Source organism: Habropoda laboriosa, unplaced genomic scaffold (assembly GCF_001263275.1).
Source record: "Habropoda laboriosa isolate 0110345459 unplaced genomic scaffold, ASM126327v1 scaffold18, whole genome shotgun sequence".
NCBI classification, from domain to species: domain Eukaryota; kingdom Metazoa; phylum Arthropoda; class Insecta; order Hymenoptera; family Apidae; genus Habropoda; species Habropoda laboriosa.
The window spans coordinates 341,617-357,842 of record NW_017100152.1 but is presented as its reverse complement, the minus strand read 5'-3'; the positions used below and the strand labels follow the sequence as shown (position 1 = coordinate 357,842).

Sequence of the window (16,226 nt, the reverse complement as noted above, 5' to 3'; positions counted from 1 at the left end):
TGGCACCTCTGAGGAGATTAGAGAGCCTAGCTTCCTTGAGACTAGCTTGGAACGAGATATCAGAGCTACCAGACGACGTCTACAGCTTGATCAGCTCATTGCTAATCCTAGACCTGAGCAGCAACAACTTTGAGAAGCTATCCGAGGACTGCTTTCGATCCTGTCCCATTCTACACACCCTCTCGCTTTACTACAACTCGATAGAGACCATACACAAGAACGCGTTTGTGTCGTTGAAGGAGCTAGAGCTTATAGACCTGAGCCATAATAAAATCGTGTTCCTGGACACAACTACGTTCAGGGGGAACGAAAGGCTTCGTAACATCGAGCTAAGCCATAATCACATTCATTACATAGGCGGAGTGTTTGCCAAGCTACCGGAGCTACGTGAGCTCTATCTGGCTGAAAACAACATCCTCGAAATCCCTGGAGACGCCTTCGTAGGCAGCAATAGCCTGGCAGTCGTCTATCTTCAGCAGAACGCCATCAGAAGAATCGACGGAAGGGGTCTGACCAGTCTCACACAATTGGCCCAATTGCATCTGAGCAACAACTACATTGAAAAAGTGCCACGGGAGTTTCTCGAGCATTGTGTGAACCTCGCTTCTCTGTCCCTCGACGGAAATAAGATCCAGGAGCTACAACCGGGCACTTTCCTCAAATTGTATCAACTCAGGGAGCTGAGGCTGCAGGATAATAACATCACCGAGGTGAAACGAGGCGTTTTCTCGCCACTTCCCCTTCTGCTGGAACTCCACCTGCAGAACAACGCCATCACTGATATTGAAACTGGTGCGTTGATGACACTGAGTCGCCTCCAACACGTCAATCTTCAAGGAAATCAGCTCACCGTTCTTGGGGACGTGTTCCAGCTGTCTTCTTCCGAGTCTGCCTCCGGTGGAAGCTCGCTGGTGTCCATTCAGCTGGACAGCAATGGCCTGCAAATGTTGCACAATGACTCTCTACGTGGCCAGGCGTCGGTCAGGATCATGTGGCTGGGTCACAATAAGTTGACACATTTGCAGGCACCACTGTTCAGGGATTTATTGCTAGTCGAGAGGCTCTACTTAACCAACAATTCGATATCCAGGATAGAGGATGCAGCTTTTCAACCTATGCAGGCTTTGAAATTTCTCGAGTTGAGTATGAATAAACTCAGTCACATCACAGCGAGGACATTCTCTGAACTGCACGAATTGGAGGAACTGTATCTTCAGAATAATGGTCTGAGAAGGTTGGATCCTTATGCTCTGACTGCTTTGAAGAAGTTGAAAGTCCTGGACCTGGCGAACAATCACCTGTCTGTCCTTCAAGATGCCATTTTCCAGGAGGACTTACCAATCAGAATGCTGAATCTGAAGAACTGCTCGATTACGAACGTGGAAAGTGGAGCCTTCAAAGGACTCGACAATCTGTCTAACTTAAATTTGGACGACAATCTTCTCACAGCTTCTGCTCTCTTCAATTTACACATCTCAGAACTTCGTACATTAGCTGCATCAGGCAACAACTTTAGCCAAGTGTCAGACCATAGCCTGAACGGTCTGCAATCGTTGCAAGAATTGTATTTGGACAAAGCACAGATCTACCAGTTACCAGAGACACTTTTTATATTGAACAGAAACTTGACGAAACTGCACCTCAATAAAAATTACCTTCGTAATCTACCTCCGGGCATTTTCGACAGACTTCTGTCTCTCAGGGAGATCAAACTAGATTACAACAGGTTCCAGGGCATCCCGTATTCAGCATTGGCCAGTGCTCTGAACCTGGAGATCCTCACACTCTCCCATAACGAGATCGCGAACGTAGATATGGCTAGTTTCGCTAGTTTGAGGTTCCTGAGGGAGCTGGACTTGAGCCACAATCGAATAGAGACGATGTCTGGCTTCGCCATGGCCAACCTGTCGCGCCTAGTCTCTGTAGATCTCAGTCATTTTTTATTCTGCCATGCTACGCAGGGTGGACTTGTCGGAGAATAAATTTAGACAGATACCAGCTGTAGCTTTGTCTGGTCAGAATCTTCCGGGTCTAACTTGGCTGAATCTAACCAGAAATCCTTTGAGCAGAATCCACGATCTTCCTTCAGAAGCCAAGTACCCTATTCTCCAGGAAGTGCATATATCAGGCACTAATCTCAGTATAGTGACTTCCCAGGACTTCGAGGCGTTTCCAGCTTTATTGCACCTATACCTTAGTCAGAATAGCATCCAGAGAGTGTCACCGGGTGCATTCAGAAGTTTGCCCAACGTCTTAACGCTGCATCTAGGTATGAACAACTTGGAGAACCTGCCGAAAGAGAGACTACAAGGAATGGAGCATCTGAGGATCCTCAATCTGACCCATAATCGGCTGAAAGAGCTGGACGAGTTCCCAGAGGATCTCAAGTCCTTGCAGATATTGGACTTGTCGTACAATCAGATCAGTATCGTGGGTAAAGTGACGTTCAAGAATCTGGTCAGCCTTGTTGAGCTACATCTTTATGGTAATTGGATCAACGCGATCTCCAGCGAGGCGTTCAGACCTCTGAAGAAGCTGCGGTTGCTGGACTTGAGCAGGAATTACTTGGAGAATCTACCGTTGAACGCGTTCAGACCTTTGGAGACGCAAATTCGAAGCTTGCGGGCTGAAGGTAACAAGATAAATTTCGCTTGAATATTTGAATAATAGGATAGGGGAATGGTGAAATACGGGAAGAGAAATATGAGCAGTAAAATATGGAGAAAGAGGTGTACGGTTAATGGAGTATCAATGTTTCATTCGATCGCATAACTTTTATTGAACGACAAGCCAGACGCATACGTAGAGGGGAATAATTCTATACGTATCGAGGCTATCGATCCAAATGGAGTTACCACTGTTGGAAATCCAATCATATCGCTGGTCACGTACAATCGTCTCAAATCGATACTCGACACCGGGACAATCAAACACGTTCAGCTATTCCCTTATCATCCTCTCTTCTCAAGTCTGCAAACTAGTCCTTCACGGAAGTATAATGTCCGCCGTCTGCTCCCGCTGATCCGAACCCCCCACTGCCCATCCCACGAAAGATTTCCAAATTTAATGGGCATACTGTGGACATGCCGTTGTGTCCACGTGCTGGCTTGGATCGATGCTTCGATAGATCTGGCCAATCCTGCTCTCCGGTGAATACGTTCGAATCTACATTACGTATCTTGACTTGTATGATTTGCTTCAGAATGTTCAAACCTTTTTCAACATTTTCCAAATTAAGAAATCTCAAATTTCTTCTACTCTCTAGCAACTTGCAATTTTTTCTTAAAGAATTTTTCAAGAAATAAAAAAGTTCTACGTTGAATCGAACAATTTGTTGCCACCTTTAACGTTGAGAGAATGTCTTCTTTCCACAATGAGGACTCTAAAGTGCCTTGATCTTCATCGTGAAGCGATCAATCAGATCAACGACCCAAATTTTCCCTCTCAATGCCCACAGAGAATCCACTGAATTGCGGCTGCGAGTCGCAGGAGCTCTGGGAATGGCTGAGGGACCACCAGAAGTTGGTGAGCGGTGTGGGCGGTGGTCGTGGCCGCGGAAGAAACGGCGTTGGTGTTGGCGACATGGAGGGCGGTCTGTTGAGGTGCCAGCAGCCGCCAGAGCTACGCGGTCTGGTTTTCCTCGACCTCGATCCCCACGAGTTCTGCTCCGCTCCGTTGATCCTGAAACTCGCGATCCAGGACATACAACCATTCTCCGTTCTCGTCTCGTGGCAAAGCAGGAACCATTCCGGCTTGCACGGCTATCAAGTTGCCTACCATGCTCTGGACAACGTCGATGAGGTACGTTCTCCCTTCTTTTTAAATGCTCCATTAATAACAGAGAAATAGTGTGTCGTTCGTTCTGCGTTTGAATAAAAGTGTCCATAGATCACGTGAAGTCGCGTTCAGATCCTCCCCAGACTTCATAAATATGGAGATCCTATAATACCCTGACACCGTGTGTTACTTCTGTGATGTATTTCTCGTGCGTGCTATACTTGAACTTTCTGGTAATGTCTGGTCGCTAACCAGCTCTATATTTCAAGTAAATTAATGATTTTTGACAGTACTTGGAATTGATATAAAAAAAGATCATTCCTTTTATGCAGACCAGACTTGATGTAATTTGCCTGGTATTGTGGAACTTCCACCTACTCTGTGTTATCCACTAATACCCATTCCTCTCAGTTACCTAAGATGCCACTAATTTTCCCTCGGAATTACAAATGTACATTACTTCAGGAGAAGATGTCCCGAGTTAGCAGAATACGTGGACCCCCTATTTGTATCTCCTTCGCATATGCATTTCACTATTAGCAACCTTCACACCATTATTACCTAATTACCAAATAAATAGTAAATAAATAAATTCTTTGACACCCGATAGAAAAAATATCATTGTACTCTGCAATGAAAGTCCTGTTTCGAATGAATTCCTTCCGAAGGGACGTAACCTCTATCCAAACACTTTTTCCAGCCAGAATTTCAACTGCCCTAACATTGCAGGTACGAGGTAAGCTGCTCGATCCAAAGGCACGTTCCGTGAAGCTGACAAAATTAGCCTCGGACACCCGGTACCTGATCTGCGTGCTGGGACTAGGCAGTTGGGGCACGTCAATCCCAGAAGACATCGGTTCCTGGCAATGGAACGCCTCCAGCGACGACGTGATCGAGGGTTCAGCTCGTCCAGCCATGGTGAACTCTCTCACCAGTCGATGCACGGAAGTTCGCACCTTGGACGCGCCAGATTCCATCGTGGGCGACGGCACAATGAGCGACAGAGGTGGTCTGGCTAATATTCTAACGAGAAGATTGGGCCTGATAGTTGGTAGCTGCATGGGATTCGTGGTGTTTGTGGTATTGATTTCTATATTAGGCTACATGAAGATGAAGAAACAAAGGTCCACGGAGAAAAGGGATCAGCCACTGTCCTCGAATCCACAAGCGTACATGTCCTACAGACATTTCTCGCTGCAAAGCGGAGACAGAGCGGACAACGCTTGTCCTAGCTTCATCAGTAACATCGGTACCACGCCGTTGAACTCGTAGCACAAAGCCAAGGAGTCTCGTAAAGAGACTGACCACCGTGGAATCGAGATGAAGAGCTCGCCCAGCTGTGCAGGCATCTTCGGCTAGCCGTAATACGTAAAAGCCAGGGATTAATATCTCGTATAAAGGAAGAGTTAGTAGTGGTGGTGCCAGTTCAGATGGAATTTCTTCGAGTTCTGAGTGGAATGATTCAATTAAAAGAAGTGCCAAAACTGATTTTAAATAGAAACTCGGCTAATTGCTCGTCGAGGTGTCGTATGTGACAGTGAGGAACGAGACCGTGATCACGTGCCAAAAGGAGAATCGAAGGGATTATAGCGAAGGTATTGTTGCTCACAGTAGTGGAACAACAAAAAAAAAAAAAATGAAACGATTGTTGTCCTTTTTGCTAAAGAAAAAGAAGAAAAGAAAAGAAAAGAAAAAAGAAATATATCGATCCTTTCTCGACCATTTACGAATCGAACCGAACAACGATGTAAACGACCCCTTTTTTGGAACATTTATCAACACACAAATCTCTCCTACGAAGACTGATTTTTTAAATGACGTCCTCCATACTCCTATACTCCTTTGAAAAACCGCCCACCCAATTTCCCACGCCCATTTCGATGCTCGTATACTATACTATATTGTACATGTACGATACGTGAGGATTTTTTGTAAATAATACGACTTAAGACATGATGTTTCCGAGGGTAGACCGTCGTCTACCTCTAGTGCTGCGCAAGCAATATTACACTTACTCGTAATCGATAGACTCGACGATCAGCACTAAATTTAATTAAAAGCGAGTCTTCTAGAAGACGCTCGAGAGTTCGTTCAGACGACATTTATTTCCTTTTTTTCCATCCCCCTTATTCCGACTCGCGATAAGCGACCACCAGCAGACCGCGGTTTCTGTCTTCTCTCTCTGTCCCTCTTTCTCTCCCTCTCCCGTCCCTCTCCCTCCTCTCTCTCTCTCTCTCTCTCCCTGTGCATGTGTGCGAATGTGCGCGAATGGGCGAATGCGTGAATTTTCGTCGACTGATATATGAAAACACACGTCGTTGAGAGGAATAGCGACGCGCGTACTCCTGCCAATAGAGACAAAAAATGAGCGAACGGAGAACTCGAGTTGCCAACAATATGAGAAAAACAGATGTGTCGTATGGTGACGTTCGCGGAAGATGGATTTATTGTATATAGATAGAGAATATGTATACACATAGCATTCTTTATTATTAGCATAGGATTTCGGTTAATAAAAAATAAGTACACCAAAGTTGAAATGGTTGACATTGTTTCCACTTTCTGTTTTCTCCCTGTTGAATAGACAGTAGTCACCCTTGTACTGTGCCTTATCGTTGAACTCAAAGTGAGAACCTCCGCTAATAGATTACCTAATTGCGGTAAGTATATAGTGGAGAAATTATAGCAATTTTAGTTTTATTATCTACTGTAGCCTTGTTCGAACTGTTATTTTAATATCGAAAAAAATAATCTTCCTAGCATAAGTGTCTATACGTTCGGTAAGTATCCCAATACTTTAATTTCTTTACTAGATGTTCTTTCAAAATCCAAGCTCAATATTAACACTATACGGTCTAAGCTGTTGGCGCGAAAACTGATGCGTGTAACCGGCACATTTTCAGGTTTTCGACTATGTTGCATCGCTTTACAAATATGGTTATAACTTTTAAAATATCAAATATTTTTTTATAAAATTTGAAGTATCTTTATACGGTAATGTATATATGTTTAGTCTTGTCGATAAGACATATCACTTTTAGCATATACATACATTGCAACACCGTGTGTAAAACCCTATTTATACATATCCGGCATTTCAGGAGCAGTCGACAAATACCATATTTTTATGCCTCCGGGTGATAATGTGTTAACTCAAACTAACTTCAACCTAATTTATTCGCACGGTATTAGAAAATAGACCGAGAACACTAATATAAGATACAATGAGGTTCAGTTTCCTTGAATGGAACAAATATTCCAACCATACTGAGTGAACATTTTCTTGAAGGTTTACTAGTGAATGAACCAGTTCCAAGCTAATTGTCTGTGCCGATACATTACAGTTAGACGTAAATACCGATTGGTCGGGCTATACGTACGTATCAGCCGGTATTTCCAGGCGTATCGTCGACGATCCATTAAGTCACATCTCATACGGCTAATTAATTAATTATAATGGGGGGACTCGGCTGGAGCCGCTTAGAGCGGGCTTGTGGCTCACTTAGGTTCCGTAATTAACTCCGGGTCAGGTCGAGCATATCCCACAGCGTCAATCAGTTTCGATCTGGCACGTCCAAACCAAAACAACCCGCTTCGGGGATATATCGAATTGCTCGACCCCCTTTTCCCTCCCCTCAATAATGACCAACTGAATGTGAGCACAATGCATCTCTCTCTCTCTCTCCCTCTCCCTCCCTCTCTCTCTCTCTTGGAATGATTCGACCCACGATCGATTAATTACAGCTACGAAGTACTGGAAACGCGACTTCTTTTCACTGAGAGAATTTCTATTTCGAATAAACAGATTTGGAGACTGTTGCGTGCAAAGTTTGTAGAATCCTACAAAAGGGATGGATTATTCGATTATTAATTGTGAAAAGTTGTGGTCTCTCGTTGAAATAGATAATTCTGCTTCTAATTAGCGACAATTAAGATGAAACTTCCTGATTGGATTATTCGAAAGACTTTGAACGTTGCAGAACTGAATTACACTGAGCTAATTTGAGGTAGAAACAGGGATTATATACGGGATTAGTATAAACACAGTGTTAAGTCGTTAGAATTATTACGTTTCCAGACGCGGGTCTGGAAATTCCCCGGTCTTCCACAGCGGTTATAAACTTGGGAGGCCATCGAGCATTTTACCTTCACTTTGAATTTCGATATTTTTTTTTAGGGCTATTGTGCACATCTGCTTGCCACGCTTTAGCTTTCTAATCCTTTCGACTTCTATTTTCCATGTTTTATTAGCGTCGGAGCGCTACCCAGATTTGTTACCTGCTGCGCCCATTGAGACACTTGAGAGTGACCGTTGACTTGGGGGTGTCACCTTAGTTAGTTTTCGGTACCTAATGATTGCCAATCGCGTTAGATTCAACCACCTCTCTTGTGGAGTTCGAAAATGTAGTTGACCAACCCGCGTGTCTCACCCCCGCTGAAGGCTCGTATCAGAGGTGTCTTGGACATTGTCCGAGCCCTCGACAGTCAGAATTCATCTGACAACCGTACGAGTAGTTCTTCAGAAAATAGTCATTGTTAATAGTTATTTGTCCTTGTTAAGGATACTTAAGTTTAGACCAGGTTTACGATACGGACGCGACTCTGCTATTTTTGAGATTAAGGTTTGAATACGCGTTTAATGTTTCGTTCGTTAGTTATTCCTTATTGTCAGGAGGGCTCCAAACCTCTCATAAAAGCGGAGAATTTGGAGTTTCTTCGTGCATCTCAATAGCAATTGACGTATCGTAAACCCACGCGAGCTGAGACACATGCGAGCGAGCGAGCGATACCGTTACCCTGGGTTTCTCTCAGAAGCTCAGGTGACGCGTACCTCACCCAGAACACCCCTTTCCTAAGGGTGAGCGGTTGGCGTCGGGCGTCGACCAAGGTCCTAACTTGATTGGGAGTTTTGACCTCACCCCCGTCAAGGGACCCAAATGGACGGACAAAAACCGTATAAAAGAACTGGACAGGGATAGAGGAGAAGACATTGTTGTAAGAACACATTAGTGAAACATAGAATTCTGAACTCTGGTACGAACGATTACACGAATTTTGAACCTCAGGACATTGGACTCGCACTCATTTAACATTTAAGAACTTAGTTACATTGCATTACTGTTACATAACAAACTGTGTTGCAAATAAAGAGTTATTTGCTATATAATCAGGCTTCGTGAACATTGTGGGAACCAACAGTCCTCCTAAACACGGAGGTGGTCCTTCGAGAAACGAACATAGTAAATTTAGTCGGCACACCACGTGCAAATTCGACAAAGCTCGAAAGTTCATTTGTAACTACCACGGGCAAGACCAAACACACAGTGTGATTCAAAATTCGCAGAAAAATATCCAGGTGAAAATCTGCATGTACGTTAACAGAGCTCAGTAGTAAGTACCAGTTAGCAATTACGATGCGTAATTAATTCAGAGAGTTCCGAATTACCGCTGACAACAGAGATATTTAATTATTACTTTTTAGCGAAATATAAGTGGAAATTTCATAGGAAATTTTCTTTCACTTTCTTTTTACAATTTATGCAATTAAATATCTCGAAATAACGGTGAGGTGGGTGAGGAACGTCGTTACACTGTTTTCACCTCAATTTATTAAAGTATAAGTGTATGGTCGGCGTACAATTGGTCCAGAAAATACAATCGTTTACTTTGTTAATTGTCCCGGCGGCAGCGGATCAGCGGGTACGTCGCGATGAGTCGGTAGAGGAACAAACTGTCTTGAGGTGTAGGCGTACTGGGTTTTTATATTGTTAGGACAGGGAGGCAGGAGTAACGATAGATAAAGATAGAAGTGGAGAAAGTGGTGGAAACGGAAAATTCGTTCGTCCTCGTGCGAACCTGGATGCCACATGTGCGCTTCTTAGGCTACTCGAGGACGAAGGCAAGTCTTAAACCCGGGGAGAGACAAAAGAACGGAAACTAAAATCTGAAGGAGTTGGGAAAGAGAAAGTTCGCGTGGAAGAATAGAACGACGTTACGGTAAGGGTTTGTTGACGACGACGTACCCGCCACAACGGTACTAATTCATAAAAATAATTTAAATTAATAATACCAGGTTTTACGAGTAATAAAAAGAAACGCTAAATTTAACCGAAAAATACGCCCAGAAGAACATCGAAATTTGAAACGAGAACACACCATGAAGATAGAGGAGAGCTTACACTTGAGAACGCATTTTGTTTCAAGTGGATATCTCAAGCAGTTCCCGAGATACGAAGCTTCGAAGTAGACGCATTCAAGGCGCGCTGGGGGATGCAAACCATCAATCGGAGAGCCAGCTGGCGTGACCTACATTTTTTCCTGGAAATGCGTACGCACGAATAGTAGTGTAAAATATGCTCTTACATAATACCTGTCACTGACCAGATTGCAGGTGCAGTGCCCGATGCAAGACGGTGAATGGGAGTGAGTGAGAGGTCCGATGTGTGCGAGCGAAAGGATAGTGTAAACCACTGAAAATTATAGTCCTCTTCCAACGACGATATCTCGGGAATGGGTGGTCGTATCGAATTGAAATAAATTGCATTTTGCAGGTGAGATCGTGCACTTTCTTGTGATATAGGTTATAAGAATTCAGGTATCGCGGAATCTTCGTGAATGAGCTTCAAAGTTAGCTAAGGTTTAATAGGATTTACACGTGGAAAGGGATAGCGTTTGAAGAAATATTTTTGTACAAAGACTTGAAATTGTGTAACAATAAGAACTTTTACATACTTTGAAGAAAATACATAGAATTTGCCAGGTTTAGAGTTCAGATGTCACTTTTAACATGCTGTCTGTTGGAATTCTTACGGCACGTAACGGCTCGTGGACTCGAAGAAAGAAAAGGTCAGTCCAGTATCGACGCGCAAATACGCGCCCACGTTCAGGAGCGCCACAGGACCTTTTAATAGAGTATTCTTTTCACACAATTAACTGCACGAGCACATACACATTATCACACGTCAACTGCCTATACTGGACTACAGATTTCCACTGTGATTATATTTACCATTAGACAACCTTTAGAAACCACGCGTAGTTGTTTACAAATATAAAATATCCAACACTGTCCAATTGAATTCGGGCTTTGCAAAGGAATTCCTTGGGAACATCGACCTGTTAATCGCTCGTCGTGTTACACAAGTCCTCCGTAACGTCCCTGCTCTCTCATTATACCATTCCATCTGGTGCCTATTGTTAACCCCTGCAAAGTACAAGGTGCTACAAGGGACCTTCGGAATCTAAGCACGGCTATTAATAAGAACGCTACTCGCCGCGGGAGCCGGGGATACGGACAGTAAGTACAACCTCGAGCGGTTTGTACGTCTGTTGAAATAAATTGGACCACCGCTGGGGTAAACCGTATTACTGCACCGGACGAAAGAGATTGCTCCGGAAAAGGATTAATGAATATCTGAAGGCAATATCCCCTGGGCTGATCCTCTGTGCATGCCTTGAAGATCAAGTAACACGACTCTTATCGGTGTACCATGTAAATTCTGCCAATCACGTGAAACTTGATTAAAAGACTGATGTTCGCAGATTCACTTGGAATACTAATGTTTACAAAGTTCCTTGAAATTTGAGAATAAATTCTAAAATCATGTAAAAACTGTTAGGTATTTGGATATAGTCCGGGTCACGATATTGTGATTGCCAAAACCATCAGGAGCCAAATTGACAGAAATAAAGGTGCTACTTGTACAATGCATTGGCTAAAGAGATACCTAATATTCCAAATAGTAATTATTAATAATCAGATATTTAAAATAGTGTAGTATCGAAAATTCTTGCCTCTATCTGCGTAGCCGCAAGGGACATAGGCAAATGGTAATAAAAGAGCACAATCATAAACGTGAATCAGACCATTTTACGAGGGGCCTCGGTGACGTACAAGGCCTGCCGACGCGTCCGTCATTTTCGGAAAAACCGAAAATGCAGGGTGTGTACTGGGGGTGATTGGCACTTGGCGACGAACGTGACCAAATATTGTCATGGGGCGAGTGCGAAAACTGTGTATGTGTAGTGGGAAGAAATGAAGGAATGGAGGGAAAAGTTTAATATAAATAGAGAGGGTAGCGCGTCGAAAAAAGGTTGTGGATGTCGTAAAGAATATTGTTGCGTCTTGTGCTTCGAACAAGCTGTATGTTCGAGAGCGGTGGCGCAGGATTGTCGGTGGTTCGTTGTGTGGTTTGGTTGTTGGTGTGATGTCGTTATGACTTAAAGTTTGCACGTACTTTAATATGTTAAAGGAAAAATACTTTATTTTTGAAGAGTGGTACTTTTCTGTGGTGTGTGTTTGACGTGCGTTACTTGTCTACTCTTTTTTGATCTGTTTGCGTGCCGCGTTGGTGCGCTTATTTATAAAAAAGTTATTTATAAAAGTCTACCCCCTTGGACGGTCCTCCCTGGCTCGCGAGCATGCCGCCCACCCTGGAATTTCCAAGTTGGCAGGGTGGCGGCATGTCGCGATGGCGGGGGAGTGAGGCCCAAGGGTAGCCCGCTCGTACCGGGTCTTTGGGCGGTCAGAATGTTCACGAGTGGGCACCGGGAAGGTATGTGGCCTGCAGAAGCTTTATTTTTCTACAGCCGTAAAACGCTTCCTGGGCTTCGTCGCGAATTTGAAAGGAAAAATTAATTAACGCGAAGAAGAAAGGGGCGCATTCAAAAATAGCGTAAACAGGCGTCCATGTCATAAACCCAATCCCTAACAAATATCTCGTAGACTCGTTGTCGAGCGTCGTTATTGTTTTTTAAGTTGTAAGTCGTGTTAGATCAGTATATTAATTTTATTCACTTACTGTATTAATTGTTACTCTGGTTAAATATATTTATGAACTATTATATGAAATAGAAATCCACCTGTAAGGATACCGCAAGTACGTAGTAAATGGAATACTGTTACTCATATCAGTCGTCATTCTTTTATTATACTGAATTCTGAAACAAAGTGCAGTACACTGACCTAAGTGCGACGATATCAATCGACACTCAGATTGTCTTATAATTCTATACTACGTTCATTCCTACGAATCCATTATTCAGAATAATCGTAATTCATCATTTTTCCTTCACGTACGGTGAATAAAAATTTACAGAGACCTCGACCGAACAAAAGGGTGCAGTGACGTCAGACACCGGTGCGCCATGAATTCGCGGGCGTCGTTAATAAACGATAGAACGATTTACTCGCCAACCACCGGGGATATTTCTCGGCTGAAACGACGTGTTATAAATAATGACCAGAGCCATTGAGCCCTCCCTCTCTCTCCGGTTTCTACTCGTGGCACAGGCCCATTGTTAACCTTTCGCTTGGTAGCCACCGGACGGAGGCCTTGGATGCCGTGCAGTTTCCAAGTGCACCTATTAATAAGGAGCGCAGCGCGCCGTTAAAGCGTGCAGTGTAACTGCACTCCTAGCAAGATACCGACCTCCCGCTGCTACACGCTGCAACGAGCTCGAGAAAAGGCCAGCTCAATAGAGGAGGCTCACGCCACTCCATACACCGGTGGAACTTGCTGCAGAGGTAATTCTACATATTAGAAGAGGCAGGAAGAGAGAGAGAGAGTATTCGTGCTCTCCGACCAACAATATCATTTCTACCTCCACCTCCTTTTTTTTGCTTTCGTTCGTTCACTGGCTATTCCGTACATTTTTACACGCTGAGTTTTCGTGAAAAGAAGAATCCCATTGTTTTCTGGATTTTTTTGCTTGTTAAGAAGGTACGCCAGAATTTCCAGCTGTACAATACAGGTTAGCGGCCGGGTTGGAATTATTGCGTTAACCTAAGTGTACGTGGGGTCGAGGATGTTTCTAATGTCGAGCAATTGCAGTGCTGCAAAAATAATCTGTCGAACAAGGAATGGTAATTTAATTTAAAAAAGTTTCCCGTGAATTACTTAATTTACCAAAAATAACTCTGGAATAACTGAAAGCATAGCGTGTAATATACCCAACCGTCTATGAAAAATAGAAACAATTACGCCTGCTCGTATACAACGTAAACCCGTAATCAGATTTGGAATGATTCCATTTTCCTGACCTACACTTCTCCGAGAAGCGACGGAGTAACTTGGAACAGGTGGAATATAGTATGAAATGAAAAAGACACGAGTGGAAAACGCGGTCGTTCCGACGATCCATTTCAAATGCGTCTCAATTCCTTTTGGTATGACTGTTAAGTACGATCCCCGGAGCCGGGTTGAGCTCGTCACGCAACCGTTTACTAAATTACACCTATTGTCTCGTTTCTGCGAGTATTCATTATGCGGCTGGGGGAGGTTGAATTCGCTGGGGCGAACGTTAAAATAGCGGTGACAATAGATCTTCTGGATTTAACGTTAATGGAACTTCAGAATTACTTATATACGTCCGCTCCCCGTTTAAGCGACCATCCATTCAACCAGCTCCTTGGGAATTATCGAGACTCTCAACGTTGTCTTATTCTCCCATGCGCTATGACGTTCCATAAACGCCACCACCGCAACGGAGGCTTCTATGTTCTACGTGCACCGTATTATGTTCACGTACGGTACCGCGTTATGTAAAATTCTATGGTACTGTGCATTCTACGTATGATTCGCTTAGGATCATTACGGAGAAGACGATTTTTGCTGATTGCATATATCACCCGAATCTTTTGCTCGAATGGATTACACCGTTGAGTTTAGTAGACTCCAGAAAAATTTTCGAAACGTCAGAGTCCACCAAAGATTGTAGAACATGTAACCTTTTTGGGACGGTTTATGGCTTGGCTTGCGCCTCTTGGCGAGTGACAAGCACCAGACCCGAGTACCCATCGGTTCGGACGAAAGTCGGTTCTTAGCTTCGGTAATAGACGGACGCCGAAGAGTCCGAAATAAACGACTGCACGACATCCTGATTTGAGTAAAGTTCATTAGACCACCTCCTACAAATAAAAGGAAAGTGTTAAGCCCGTGATTTTTCAAACTAATTTTCTCCGAGCTCGGTTGAGCTTGAACGTGGTGTGCCGACTAACGAATTGTTCTCGAAGGGCCATCCAAGTATTTGGGACGAGAATATTCTGTTTTATTGTTGACTATAATTCTACACTGTAAGTGAGCAGTGTGCTCCTTAGATCGCTATTTTCTATGTCTGTCCTCCAACGAGTCAGTTTTCTATCTGCCCGTCCGAAAGGAGCGTTTGACGCTCCTTCAGACGCTTCCTTCGAAATAGACGCTGAGTGACTGATGATGAATAATTTCAAAAACCAATCAGCGTGTCTAATTACGTCGCCAACGCCCTTCCAGTGCGCCCTAAGCTTTTTCTTGGAAGGGTGGGAGACGGTCACGGTGGAGATGGGCAAAATCGGCAACCGTACGGGATTTCCGTTGGGTGGCTAATCGGTTCGCGAACCGTTACAAAAAAATGCACCCTTCGGAAACTCGCGGTTCATGGCATGTCCTTAAGCTATTGAACGCGAGAAAACAGTAATATTCTAAAATGTAACAAAACAATTTGCCTTCTCTCGGTATGCTGAACTTCGACACATGCAAGTAATAGAGGAAAAATCGGAAACACAGAACTAACTGTATTTTTCGGTCGTGCCATAAACCATGCCTGTGAAGCCCCAACAGAAAGTAAGTATTGTAAAGCATTAACAAGCTTTTGGAATAATACAACAGGAATGTTGGGTTGGAGACAGGTATTCGATCAGATTTATAACAGCAACGAATATATTTAACGATTAAGACTCAATAATAACAACTACACTAACACTTTAATTCTGCACTCTAAATGCTCTCTCTATAACTCTCGCTCTGACTATTTCTTTATGACTTCTCTCTCTCTCTCTCTCTCTCTCTCTGACTACCTCTGCAGCGTCTCATTCACCCTGTTTTATTCTTTCACCCTCTTTTTCTCTATTTCTCAAGACATTCTCGAAACGCATTCATGCACGTTCATCCAAATCTTTGGATAATCACGCACACTTCGTTCACCCCATACTCTCACGCTTTCATTCCAAGCACTTTTTATTTACACCTCTATCATTCCAGTTCAAATATTCTTCACTCCATATAGGCTAAATATTCACAACGCAAAATCCTATCACACGTCTATCCCTCTGGTCCAAACACTCGTTTAAATATTTACAATTCCAATCTAGCATTCCCGCAATAGCGTCAGAAAGATCACGAGAGAAATGGAAAGGGATCACCTCAAAGCCACGTTTAATTAAATAAAATAATCAAAAATGGTGAAAGTAGAAAAACCATGAAACAGAGCGTGTGATCGAGGTGATCGTGGTAAAAGGGGGCGGTAACACGATTATTAGGTAGCCGCGTGTATCCTCATTGCCGGGTTGTCCCTGAAACAAGCCCTTCTGCCAGCTCGAAATGAGCCGGAACAACGGCCCGTGTATATCGGCCGCGCATAATGGAGTTATTGTAACGAGTGGTCGCGGCGGACTACGGCGTTATTCGTCGTTA

At 43.6% G+C, this 16,226-nt stretch overlaps 1 protein-coding gene across 1 annotated transcript in view; it reads left to right on the top strand.

Moving 5' to 3' along the window:
- Window positions 1–5,049, top strand: part of LOC108575092 (toll-like receptor Tollo) — a 7,092-nt gene extending 2,043 nt beyond the window's left edge. The window contains 4 exon segments of the mRNA XM_017937811.1: window positions 1–1,936; window positions 1,938–2,632; window positions 3,458–3,801; window positions 4,507–5,049. The exon segment at window positions 1–1,936 is cut by the window's left edge and continues 16 nt beyond it. Coding sequence (XP_017793300.1) covers window positions 1–1,936; window positions 1,938–2,632; window positions 3,458–3,801; window positions 4,507–5,049 — 3,518 coding nt within the window.
- The last annotated feature ends 11,177 nt before the right edge of the window (window positions 5,050–16,226 follow it).